Below are 13528 nucleotides of genomic sequence, written 5' to 3'. Positions count from 1 at the left end.
TCAAAGGGCATTACAATGTGACTAATGAAACACAGAGATGGGGACTAAAACAGACAATACTACAAGGACAGGAGAGTAAAGAGCTGCTGGTCAGTGAAGCCTGCTTTCTTACCCCTCAACACCATCTGCCATCATGTCAGAGCCCCTCTGCTCAGCAGCAATGGCTTTGGCGTCTGGCATGCCCACTCGCTCCAAGAAACACAGGGCGGGGTCAGCACGCATTGAGTTGTACTTCTCATAGCCTGAAGAGGAAGAGAAAGGCATGAGAAATACAGACACCAGAAATCGACGCCTGCAGGTGTGGGAGGATAGAGATTAGAATAGTCAAAACTGGAAAAGAATAACTAAAAGGTTTTCCCTTCAAGACACACCCAGCTACGGGCAAACTCCTACAAGGGTGGGTGAGAGAGAAGTTGTGCTTTCTAGCTCAATACTAAACAGGCAGAATGCCCCCCACACACACTTCATATTAAATGAAGGAATAGACAAAAACAGCAGCAGAAGGGCAGACCCCAGGAGCCAGCTGCTGACAAGACAGTCTGTGTGTCCGTGTGTGCATGTTTCTGAGTGCGTACACTTGCCCATGTTCTGCCCGTGTGTGTGTGTGCTTATCCAAGTGAGCCTGCAGGTGCTCATTTGTGTCAGAGGGGGAAACGGGGGGGGGCAAGGAGGGATGGAAAGGAGAAGGAGAGAAGAGAGTGTGTGTGTGTGTGTGTGTGTGTGTGTGTCGTGGAGTCTGTGAAAGTGAGCTAGTGAGTGTGAGAAACTGTGCGTGTTTGTCCGTTAGGAGCGTTCAGGCAGAACAGATTAGAATGTGCAGATCCTACCGAGACACATCAGGAAGGAGAGAGAAAGACGGGTGAGAAAAATGGAAGGAATGAGAGGAAAATACAGAAGAGTGGGGTGGAGGGTGGGAGGGAGGGAGGAGCATGAAGAGGAGGCTTGCAGTAACAACCGCACCACCTCTTCGCTTATCCCTTATTCCTTCTCTTTCCACCACATTTCAATTAGGAGAGATGTCACACATTGTTCCCAATCTCTGTCACACACACACCTCTGTGCCCGCAGCCAAACTTAATCATTGGGGTCTTTATAGGCTATCACTCTTTCTGTGCATATGTGTAACATTGTCTTGTGTGGCACAATCTGTGTCTGCATACAAACCTGTGTGTGTTTTATATCCCCCCCCCCGAAGGCCCTCCTGAGTGAATGAGGATTATGATTAACTACGGGTGAGCCCTTTTGTATTCCTGTGTGTGAGTGTCCTAATTGAATCATAGAAGGTGGCAATGATGGAAAAATTATGAGAATTATGCCAAATTAATATGAATGAGGGTCTCCATCCACAACGTGCACACACGCTTAACTCTTCCCCGGCAGTCTCTGACACTCACACACGCAGTCTGCACCTAACATTGGCCCACTGGTCAATTAATGATGCACTAAACAACCAGTTCCACAGTTAACTGAGGTTTTCTTATTGAAACTCTAAAACTAGACTAAGACAGAGCATGCAGACGCGCGCGCGCGCGCACACACACACACACAGTCAGTAGCGAAAGTAGCCATCAATCACACTCCCAACAGCACACCAAGCCGGCCAGCTGCGTACAGCTATCACTATAGCAACACCAGTCAACTGGTGGCAGCAGAAGTGGGAGGGACGAATACTTTCGACAGTAGTGTTTGTTTGTGTGCGTGCATGCGCGTGTGTGCTTCTGTGATGCTCACTGTGCCTGGATGCAGCAGGAGTTTGTCTGTAGGTGCTGACATGTTATCTGAGAGTCTCATGGCTGCCATGTTGGAGGGTGTGGATCTGTGTGTATAGGCAACGTGAAAAAAAGCTACCGTGTTTGAAGACGCCGATGAGCAGGGATTTGTCAGCTTCACTGTCCCACCAGTCAGCCGGCACCTCAGCATGAAACGGCTGGGGGATCCAGATGTCCAAAACACTGTGGCAGAGATAAACAATGTCAACTAAATAAACTCTGCAGGCTTAGTTTGATCTGGTACTGAATCAATCTTTATTTCAATTTTAAACAGAGCATGAGAAAAAGGCTGAGGTTGAGACGATAGACCATTGAAGCTCGATCAGCTGTAAGCAGGCATTAAAACACAGTAAAGCTGTATGTAGGTTCATTTTACTCAACTAAGATACCCTGATACAACTGAACAACAACATACTGATGCTACCATCACGGTGCCTAAACTCAGCCTTAGACCATGCGAGGGGGGCGGGGTGGGTTAAATCCATTTCCCCCCCAACCAGACTGAGACATCTGGTTTGTCCATGCCTGTAAATAAGCTGAATACTTTCAATTACTCTTAGCTCTTCTATGTTGTAGCGCCAAAACAAAAAATAAATAAATAAAATGCATCCATTATGGAAAGAAAATGGCGTTTCCAGCTAGTTACAGAGAGAAAAGGGTACAATACACAATGGAGCAGAAAGACAGAGCATGACAGGAGGATATAAAAAAACAAACAAAAAAAACCTGGGGAAATGGTCCCTTATCTCTGCAAACAGCAGCATTCCCAGCCTTGGCAACACACACACACACACACACACACACACACACACACACACCAAGACTGGCATGCTAAATCCCCCTGGCATATGTTGGCACGATGGCACCCCGTATGCTCACGTCTGGCACGCGCTGATACACACAAACACACACACACGGTAGTCACAGTAGCCACTGAAGGGGGAGGGACAGAGAAGAGGGGGTGAGAGAGATCAACATGGAGTGCATGTGTTCCACATTATAAATGCATTCACATCTGGGTGGCAGCGTGATGGAAGGGGGATGGGAGCTGATGAGAGACTAAAGTCCACTTCAGAAAAAGGCAGGGATGGACAGATGGCAAGGAAAGGGTAGTATGACAGAAAAGAAAGGAGGAAGCCATGAAGGAGCTGTCAGAGTAAGATGAAGCTGACTGCTGAGGTGAGCAGCATATCTAACCTTCACATCCACACCTCTGCACCATGAGGCCTTGTGCCAAATCATAATAGGCAACAGCTTGTCAAAAAACTTCTAAATGGGTCAAAGTGTGATAAAAGGACCGGTCCCCTGATAAAGTAACTGAGTGTTGTGTCTGTCAGAATAGAAAGAACCCTGCCAAAGAGGCCACTAGAACAGCCTGAAATATACTTGAGTAATAATTCATCACAAGTTCATATAAATATCCGCCTCTCATCTCACTTTCATAATGCATCCAATACTTGAAGCCTCTCCATTCCTCTCAAAGTTCTTCTAGGAATAATACTCTCATGCACAGGGTATTTATTGTGTTTATTTCCTTTGACTCGCATCCAACATCCTCATGAGAAAATGCAGGAAAACCAAGATTTCACAAAGGCAGAGGGCCTTGGGTGTGTCTTTTATGTCAATTACAGCATTTTAATTAAATTTGATCACGGATCAGGCTCAAGATCCCTGAACTTTTGAGAGACTATTTACAATGCCAAAATAGTTTAGAACGGGCTCGTGAGAGCAACAAAAGACACAAAACAAAGATTTGTGCGTGCAAATCAGTCTTCTGTAGTGTGTAAAGATATTGTCCAATAAAGTGAAGAATTAGAAAATAGCACTGAGAAAGTCTACTGACCTGGAGTCTGCACCTTCCAGGATGCGCTCAGCCTGGTCACCTATGACTTCCTGTCGCAGATAATACAGCATTCTCACTCTCAGCAGGACCCTGAGGACGAGGAGGACAGAGTTAGCAATGAGGCTTTGTGACGTACTGGTGGAGAAAAAAAAAAAAAAAAAAAACTCGTAATGAGGCAACATTTTCAAACCCTCTATTAATTGCTTTTTCCATTATTCAAGTGTTTGATGGGATTTCTGGATCCAAATGCTTCTTCAGTTTTAAAGGAAAACAAACAGAGGCACCAGTGACCGTTATAAACAACCAATATTCCTAGTCTCCCAATGCAATGATATGATGTGAATGACACTGTGAACCCAAGCTCTGAAAGCAAACATAGGATCCAGGCATTAATCAGAGGTGGAGAGGCAACAAAAGCTTGTTTATCAAAAGATGAGATGGTAAGTACTTAAAAAACAAAAAACTCTTTAAACAAGTTAAAACGGCAGCAGATTTTTGGATGGTCTGTGAAGTGAAGGATCATTATAGAATGGCACATCTGCCAAATGGTGGCTAGCGAGGTTTCATTAAGCTAATACATACATGGCAGCATTGACAATGTGCCTACAAAGCTTTAAAATGAGGATTTAAATGCACAGACAGCACTGCAGCCAAGACAGCGTGCACCAAAAGTGCATCACCAACCGAGCATGGATGAAGATACATTTTGTTGTGTGCTATTTTCTAGTAAAAAGCCATCACCTCAACACTCAGTTGGCCTGATAGTGATTTATTTTCAAAACTTTAAATAGCCATTAACAACCATATTAAATGTCATCACAATGCCTCAGTTTCCCATGACATTTTCAAATTGCTTGTTTTTCCTGAACATGAGGCTTCAGATACAAAAATAATGTAAACCCTAGAAAAGAAGCAATAAATATGTGACAAACAAGAACAAGACAATGTCATATAAGATCAAGAAATTAAACTGAATCATCTTCTGTAGTTAACTGGTATTAAATAAAGGATCTTTTAAGAGATTTAGTATGGTTCACATTTTGCGTTACAATGTTCTCTCTTTTGAAAATACAATTCAAATGTTTCAATATAAAATATAGTTCCTATGCATTTGCTACCACTAAGGACAAAATAATTATGGTCATCTCTGGAAAAGAATGAAACGTGTTCCGTATGATAATTAGCTTTGAACGCCTTAACATGTAACATGAATCAGTTTAGCCAAACACTGTGAATCAGATTTGATCTCCTGACACTGGAAATGCTGCTATCTGGGAGCTCTGGCTCACTGTAAACATTTGTCACAAGATTTGTCACCAGGATTTAATGCCAGTAAGGATGTTTGGAGCAGGACACAAGGGGAGGACAGCCAGGTTAGGTTGGTTGGTGCAGAGAGGAGATGGATTGAAAGGACTGAGGAATGCTGAAAGGAGAGTTAACGCAAAGTTTGGAGAGGCAGCGAAGAGTGTGTGTGAGTGTGGTGTGGTGGTGGTGGTGGTGGTGGTGGTGGTGGTGGGGGGGGGGGGGGGGGTTGGTGTATGAAGACAGTCATTTGCAACTCATTCTGCAGCATGTCTGTGTGTTTGTGCATCAATGGCATCACAAGTTGCAGAGTGTGTGTGTTTGTTGGCAGGCTGTGTGTGCTCATCCATCAATGTGCCAGGTCTGATTAGCCACACAACGCTGTGCTCCAGCCTAGCAGATGGCACCATATAATCACCCCCAAGTGTGTGTATGTGTGCGTGTCTGTGTTTATGTGTGTCTTTCACCCACTTCCAACAGGTCTGCCTGCCTAGCACCTGGCCTGGCATGCAGCCAGAAAACCACACACATGCACATGCACACACAAACTTCCCCTGTAGACAAAAAAAAAAAAAAAAACCCTTGGAATTGAATCGTGAGGCCAAGGAAGCATATCTCCCTGACAACAGGAGAGAGAGCTGACCACACACAAATGACTCAGTGTGTGTGCGACAGGGGAAGTCATGAGACTGCTACATCCGTTAAAGTTTTGTTTTTCATCTTCATCTTGTTTTTAAAGCCACAGTACCATCCACTAACTTTCCATCTAAATGAACATTACCCACAACAATGCCTTCGTGCTGCTGGCAACATAAGTTGGCCACTAGCTGCCCTGATGTGCCACGTGCCTTTAGATGTCTGGGAAGTGCCAATACACCCTCCGCAGGGGTCGCTTCATTATCGCATAGATGCAGCCATTTATAGCCTCTGCACTATTCTCCTAAACAATAGGTGCTGCTGCTCTGACCATTTTGCGTCATACGCACTGATCAGGAGCAGCAGTGTTTTTTCCCCCCCCCCAAAGTTCTTTCCACAAACTCTAGTTTTCAAACATTTGCCACATCGTACACTTGTGTCTTCAACCCAGCAGCGACGGCCGTGCCATCAACTTACAAAAATCAAGAGGTGCATGACTAGCCGACACGCCACAAAGATTGTGTCTGTCAACATCATAACACAGGATATGATGTGGAAAGTTGTCATGTGACAAGCATAAAAACGGACTAACTTGTTACAATGATGTTTCAGGTGTCTCTTGTAGCTATCCTCTTGCAGTAAGTGGTCAGGATTACAGCTAGCCAGCCAATCAGCACGCGGAGTCTGTGGAGGTGGGGCCTGGGGCTTCCCCTTTTTGCCCTTCCTGCCCCTGGGCACAGGGGTTGAGAGACCTAAAGGGAAAGACAGAAGATGGTGAGGCAATAGTCAGGGGCGTCTACAAATAACGACCTCTCAACTTTTATGATACATTGTTAACAAGTCAGCACAGTTTCATACAGAAAACATGACAGCATTTTGCAACTGCAGTCTGTTTGTTTCCACTTGTTGTTCTTGGCCTCTCTTTTTCCTTCTCCTTCCCCAGGCCCTGAATTCTCAGGGCGCTCGAGTAACCACCGAGCAGGCCCTAAAACTGCCTACAGTGTATATTTAGTGCAATCAGGGCTGAGAGTAAGGCGTGTGTTACCAGAGTGGTTGGTAAGCGTCCTTGTGGTCCCATCTTCGCTCGGAGTGATCAGGTCCCAGATGAAACTTTTGATGTTTTCATCTCCACGGTAATGTAACAGACAGTAGGCCAGGAGGGCTCTGCAGATTGTTTCCACATCGCTCTCCTTCAGCGGGCGCTTGAAGCGGCCGTGAGCCAGAATGTCGCTCCATCTACCCCAACTGGAGACATTGAAGGGAAATATGAATGCCACCACTCTGTCAGTATCTATGCCAGTCTTTCATATGCAATATTTAATGGCCAACATTAGTTTAAATGCAGACATCACTATTGCTCTGTGAAAATGAACTTGACTTCTTGGATGTGGGAGCAGGTATTCTGGGGGAGACCAACCCCTCCCACCAACAATGGGATGAAAAAATACTGATTGAAACTTGAGCGTTTTTAAAATGGTACTTTTATTTGGTCAGAAATTTAAGTGCAAATAAATACGTTCATTTGTTGAATTTTAATTTTATTTCATTTGTTTTTTACTAAAACTCAAACCGTTCATAATTAAGTGCTACACTATTCTGTGGCTCCCACGATCCATCATGAATTCAACGTACAGACAAGTCCTCAACACGCTTCTGTCAGTCACACAGCCACTATCCCTGCGGAGGCACTCGTTGACATATTTTCACTAGCCCCTTACCCTAACCATCCCAAATGTGTTACACTAACCTCATTCAAACACTACGGTTTAACCCTCAAAAAGCAGCCTGTAGCCATTGAGACCTCAATTTTGCCCCCCCAGGGCTTAGTGCAGTAATTATAAGGTTCCCATTTGAGCATAACACACACAAATGACTGCTGGGTTCCCGTTATGCTGTACCTCCTACCATTCTGCTTACTTAACCATTACTGGCATCCAACTAGTGTAACGCAGACATCACAGTGTTTTCATGGACCACAGTGTATCTCCCCCCACTTCCACAGTGGAACCAACCTAATGGCTGATGTGGTGGCCGGGAATGCTCAGACTCTTATTCTCAACTGAAAATTTTTTTTCCACTGCTGCTGCTTCCCAATATTCAATGAACCATGTGCACCAGCCTACATCTGAAGCCTTTTAAAAAAAGAGGGAAAATGGTGGGTGACAACGAGCGAGAGAGACGGATGATGGGAAAAGACAACAGAGCGGCGAGCAGAGACGACTGGCCCAGTCAGACAGTGTGTTTGTGTGTCCTACAGCCTCAGGCCACGAGACTAGACTGTAACAATAACAACGCTGACATCTCACTAGCACCACTGTTCATTGCATGCACGCACACACACACACACACACACACACACACACACACACACACTGACTATTCAAGTCAGGCATGAAAATGGAAGGGCTTGCCAGATAATCAGTCTCCATGGTAAGTATGTCAGTCTCACTGTGTAGTATTCTGCTCTCATATATGTGACTTTACAGACCGTTGTTGAATACAGTCGAGGTTAAAGTTGAGTGAACACAGGACACTGTGTGCAGCAGAATAAGAATGTTTGGTATGTGCATGGTTGTTTGTGGCACTGATTAGCAGATCCAATGGCCTTGACTTCACTGATTTCTGTCTTCTCCACTCCATGTGCATTACCAGACAACCTGCTCTGCCTCATGAACCACAGCTACCATCATCAAATCATATTTAAAATGTTGCTGACATGTGTGGTACTTTATGCCTTGTTTAATACCGCACACGTAAGATAAGGTTAGTTTGCACAGCAGTGTATACTCAAGCAGCCCTTATTCCCTTCCCTATGCAAGATGTGGTTATGCCTCAGTTTATGCTGACACAGCCTACATCCAGCCATTTATTTTCAGCAATACTCCACAATAACCTGGTTATTGTTCTTTTTTTTTTTTTTTTTTTTTTTTTTTACAATTTCCTGTCACAGAGAGAGGGATATGCAATCTACTAGTTGCTGCTAAAAACTTGGACCCAAAAGCTAAAGCTGTTTGCTTTAGATCAAGGGGAGTGCCAAGGTCCACTACATATTTATGTGAAAGCAGTGTAGCAGGGAGCACTAACAGAACGCTAAAGAGCAGCTACCATTGAACTTAGTCAACAAGAAACATGAAGATGTGACAGACCCATAGACCAGCAGGTTCTTCTCCACTCTGAAGCACTCTGATCGAGGGTAGCCCTGCGTTTTGTCTTGGGGCCGCCGTGGTTTGGATGAGGGTTTGCTGGGCTCATCTTCATCGCTCTCCAACTCTGAGAACTCCAGCATCTCTTCCTCTTTGACGCTGCTGAAGTGCCGTGTCTGCTTCCTCACTCTGGGTGTGTCGATAACCAGCGTGTTCTGGAGACAAAAGAGTTTTGTTTGAATAATTTTTGTCACTTTATTAAAAACCTATGTTCAGTTACAGCTGGCCTGAAATATGAAGAGCACTGTCTGCTTTATTCCCATGAAAATGGCCCCATTTGTACATTTCGTGTATATTCCGACTTCTCCAATTCCTGAATACATGGCATCCCCCTGAACCAAATCTGAATAATTGGATATTTGGCCCCACGTTTCATACATGATACTGAGAAATTTGCTGCCTAGCTCAAACATAAACTGGCATTAATTATGTTGTCTAATGAATTACATTTTTGTTCAATTAATTTGAACCACCCCCACCCACTTGCAATCCCATTAATATGCACAAACAGGGCAGTAGTTAGTTCCACAATTATCACAGAGCTGCAGTCATTTCCATTTTAACACGGTACAATAAGAAATCCCAGGGGAGAGGCCTGTATTCATGCTCGTAGAGCTGGATTAAGTGTTCCAGTGGAGGGTCCTCCACAAGAGAGGCAGTAAGGGAGCACGGAGAAGAAGTCGTCAGGAGGGAGAAACGCACACGAGGGGGAAGGGGGTGTAATAAAAAAAAAAAAAAAAAGGCCAATGATATAGAGAGCGAAGGAACGCAGGAATATAAAGCTGCCAGTTAGCAGAGCGCTCAGTGTATGTGTGTGTGTGTGTGTGTGTGTGTGTGTGTGTGTGTGTGTGTGTGTGCGCAAGAATGTGACGGAGGTTGTGTCTCTGTGCGTGTATGTGTGAGCACGAGCCTAAGTGATATCTCTGTACCCTCCAGGCATCTGTGCTCTGTTAAGTGGAGCTAAGCAGCTTACTCTCTCTCGCTCAAACACACACACACACACACACGAGCAGGGAAACATGGGTAATTAAGGAAGAGAGGAGATTCCCAACTGTCAATATTAATCTCTCTCCCCCCTCTCTGTACCTCCCTTCTGTCCCGACTGTCTCACTCTCCAGCCGTCTCACATTATTTAACTACCAATAACTATTGTAACCCCCTTTAAATAACAGAACTCAGCCCAGAGCTTTGTGTCCTCAACTTTGTGAAGTATTTAGATACATGGTGTGACGGTTCTCTGTGGATTTATGGCTACACTGCATGTTCCTGTGTGGTGTGTTAGACGCCAGGTACTTGTGTTTGCCACATGTGTGTAGTACCCGTCCATTGATGGCATCCAAGTCTAGCTCAGCCTTCTTTGCCCATTTCTGCCAGAAGTCTGGATCCTCCAGGGAAATGTCTGTTCGGTTGCCTGTCGCAACAAAACTAGCCTGCAGACAGAGGAACACTTGTTAGCGATTTATTTTTCATATACAGATTCTCTCTCCTCCCCCCCCCCCCGCCCTCACTGTAATTTTTTTTGTCACCTTAGCAAAAGTGGAGCCCTTGCCCTCGGACTCAATGGTGATGGTGTGCGTTCGTCTCTGGAGGATCTGGTCAATGTCTTCCTCGCAGAATTTTGAGCCTTCGTCTTCCTCGTCCATAAGAGCTCCGTACGCTCCCTTTCTCAGCAGGTCCTCGATTTCTTTCTTTGACAACTGCTGGACCTGGACAATGACGGAAAATATTTATTTCCTCTCTCTTTCTAAAGGGTCAGGTGCTTAACCCAAAGAAGAAGGATATGATAATCTGAAGGATGAACTTTAAAGTGGACTGATGCTGTTATGTGTGGATATATCCGCTGGTGTGAGGTCTCACCCCGCTGTTGGCATTCTCTCGTCCACTCATGCTCTGGAGAACGGCCTTGTCAAGTCCCAGCTTCAGGCTGGCCTTGTCAAACATCTCCCTCTCATAGCTGTTCCTGGTGATTAGGCGGTAGATCTTGACAGACTTGGACTGGCCAATACGATGACACCTTGCCTGGGCCTGGAAGAAGACGCATTTAGAGTTGTAAACACATTTCTGCTTTTTTCTGTTGATTCTCAAGGACACTATTCATTTGGAGATGATTGAAGATGCAGCGCAGATTTATTTCAGAGCACACATCGGGGGTGGGGGTGTACCTGGAGGTCATTCTGGGGATTCCAGTCAGAGTCAAAGATAATGCAGGTATCTGCTGCAGTCAAGTTGATGCCGAGTCCTCCAGCTCTCGTGCACAGCAGGAAGACAAAACGATCCGAGTCTGGTCTAGAGAAGCGGTCGATGGCTGCCTGCCGCAGGTTACCACGAACTCTACCATCTATACGTTCATATGGATATCTGGACACGGAGCAAGACAACCGGTCACAATTACAGTTAAAGTGGAATTGCACACAGCAGTACAAGTTTTGTAGCAGAAGCAGAAGTTGTCTCAAGCGGCCTGCAATGCCAGTCTGACCATATTTTAATGGCTCATCGCAGCTAAAATAAACCTGATGGAATGCAGATCCTCTCTTTGTTCTGCTCTGCCGAAAGCTGATGTTGAAAAGTGACGCTCCATTTTGTTTCTCGGTCTGCATTTCACTGCACATGTGAGCATTCCAGTACGAGTCAAAGCGAGATGTCTGTACTCGAGTTCATTAAGTTAGAGATATCTGCATGACACGAGTGCTTAGAGCAGTCGAACCTTATCATCTGACACTTTAGTCATGTTTAACACGAGCATCCGCAATTAGTTCAGTGAGTTACTTTTGGGTAAATCGAGTATTGGATACAACCATGCTGACAAAAACTTGATATTTAACTTCCGCAAACTTCTCACCGTTTCTGGATGAGGTAGTCCTCCAGGATGTCCAGACAGCGGACCATCTGACTGAACACCAGGACTCTGTGACCGCCAGCTTTGAGTTTGGGAAGCAGCTTGTCAATGAGCACCAGCTTTCCAGCAGCCTGAATCATGGCTTGGAGGGCCATGTCTGGCATATCTGCCCCACAACTATGGGAGTCCCTGAACTCCTCAATGATTTTTTCTTCCGCTCCTGTGCAACAAACAAGTTTACAGTTACAAACATTGAGAATTACAAAGTCATTCTTTCATTTTGGGGAGCTGAGTATGTACCATTAATGAGGTAAGGGTGGTTGCAGCATTTCCTCAATTCCATCATGGTGTTGAGGAGGTTGGGGACACTGGCTCCTCCGCCTCCAGCCCCTCCAGCCCCTCCTTTGGACAGGAAAGAGAAGTTCTTCTCCAGAATGGCCCGATAGTATTTCTTCTGGATGTTGGTAAGCTCCACCTAACAAAACAAAAAGTCATTTATTCAAATCATTTTAATTCCAAACTCCAGTGTTGCCAGGACTGAAGTGGGCTTAATGTCCCCCCCCCCCTTTTATTATATTTGCTTTGTTTAGCAACTGCAGAATCACTGCTGTTCTGGTAAAAGGGTTCTACCTCAATTATGGTCTCCTCCTTCGGGGCCAGGTTCTTTTCCACATCCTCCTTCAGTCTTCTGAGCATCATGGGCTTCAGAATGCCCTGCAGTTTTTGAACCTGATATACACAAAGGACATGTCACTGCAGTGAGAATTCAGCAAACATGAAAAGTCGTCCTACAGCAGAGTATCCCCGTTACCTGTTCTTCAGTCTTAAGGTCTCCAAATTCAGTCATGAATGTTTGTTCAGATGGGAATCTCTCCGGCTCCAGAAAGTTCAGTAAGCTGAAGAGCTCCTCCACAGTATTCTGGAGAGGAGTTCCTGTCAACAGAACTTTGTGCTCCTAGAGAGACGGTGAAGAAAGATTTAGAGTTTCTAAAAATGCAAGCAGGAAATGTTGACAGAGCTTTAACCCACTGAAGAAAATCACATTTGTCCTTTGGTCCTGTGAATCAAAGAAAATTACAACCACACACATCTGCCACTCACCATGTCCATCATTTTGAGTCCCTCCAGTAGTTTGCAGTTTCGGTTTTTGAGACGGTGGGCTTCATCTATCACCACACAGCGCCACGGGATGCTGCGCAGCTCTGGACAGTCAGCCAGAATCATCTCGAAAGTTGTTATCACCGCATGGAACCGATACACTCCCTTTATTATTTTACCCTGGAGAAGTGATTAAAAAAAGAGAGGAAAAGCATGAAGGTCAACAAAACAGTCACCATTTGTTGCAAACGCGAGTCAAAGACAGACTTTGAAACAGAAAAAGTCTGGACATTAACGCTCTGATGTCTTCACCTGAGCATCTGGTTTCGGTGTTGTTTCTTGAGTATTTCTAGTTGTTATGCAGCTTTTAATTCAAACCAGGTCAAACGCCCCAAAACCTCCTCTTGCTATCATAATCTGTAAAGATCTACCTGGAAAAGTCCCAAGCATTTGGTGCGTGTGAGAAAGCAGATAGGCTCCGCACGACCTTGAGGATTACCCCAGTCTGGATTATGAACAAGAAGCTAGGCAAGCACACTAAAATGCTGCTTCGCAGGCTTGCTGTGACACAGGTTACACTAAAAGCTGTTAGCAGCATTGCACAAAAAGAGCTTACAGTTTCCGGCTTAAAGCTAGAGGACTAAAAGAGCTTATGCAGCAGAGGAGCGCTGTCCATCCCCAGCTAGCTGAGGTGGTGTTCAGACCTAGAGACCTTCTCACACAGCAGCATCCTGTTTCTGCCTCCCTAATCTACACCTCTATGATCCTTCTCATTTTTCCTCATACAAGCTGTCACAAATATGTTAGCTGCGTAATGAAATATTTGACTTTAAAGCCTATA

At 45.0% G+C, this 13528-nt stretch overlaps 1 protein-coding gene across 2 annotated transcripts in view; it reads right to left on the bottom strand.

Annotated features, from left to right (window-relative positions):
* The window catches only part of chd7 (chromodomain helicase DNA binding protein 7), a 73303-nt gene that overhangs the window by 10897 nt on the left and 48878 nt on the right, over nt 1–13528 (bottom strand). For both annotated transcript variants that reach the window (XM_080906935.1, XM_080906934.1), the window contains exons 14-28: nt 12691–12867; nt 12401–12544; nt 12220–12318; nt 11890–12064; nt 11593–11809; nt 10916–11111; nt 10611–10778; nt 10280–10459; nt 10073–10183; nt 8697–8908; nt 6596–6795; nt 6143–6302; nt 3613–3702; nt 1849–1952; nt 113–242 (exon numbers count right to left, since the gene is read on the bottom strand). In XM_080906935.1, the coding sequence (XP_080763061.1) occupies nt 113–242; nt 1849–1952; nt 3613–3702; nt 6143–6302; nt 6596–6795; nt 8697–8908; nt 10073–10183; nt 10280–10459; nt 10611–10778; nt 10916–11111; nt 11593–11809; nt 11890–12064; nt 12220–12318; nt 12401–12544; nt 12691–12867 (2363 nt within the window). The remainder of the gene's footprint in view (nt 1–112; nt 243–1848; nt 1953–3612; nt 3703–6142; nt 6303–6595; nt 6796–8696; nt 8909–10072; nt 10184–10279; nt 10460–10610; nt 10779–10915; nt 11112–11592; nt 11810–11889; nt 12065–12219; nt 12319–12400; nt 12545–12690; nt 12868–13528) is intronic.

This window comes from Rhamphochromis sp. 'chilingali' (genome assembly GCF_963969265.1).
Source record: "Rhamphochromis sp. 'chilingali' genome assembly, chromosome: 16".
Classification (NCBI taxonomy): domain Eukaryota; kingdom Metazoa; phylum Chordata; class Actinopteri; order Cichliformes; family Cichlidae; genus Rhamphochromis; species Rhamphochromis sp. 'chilingali'.
Note: the sequence above shows the minus strand (reverse complement) of the source record. Positions and strands in the feature narration are given on the sequence as shown.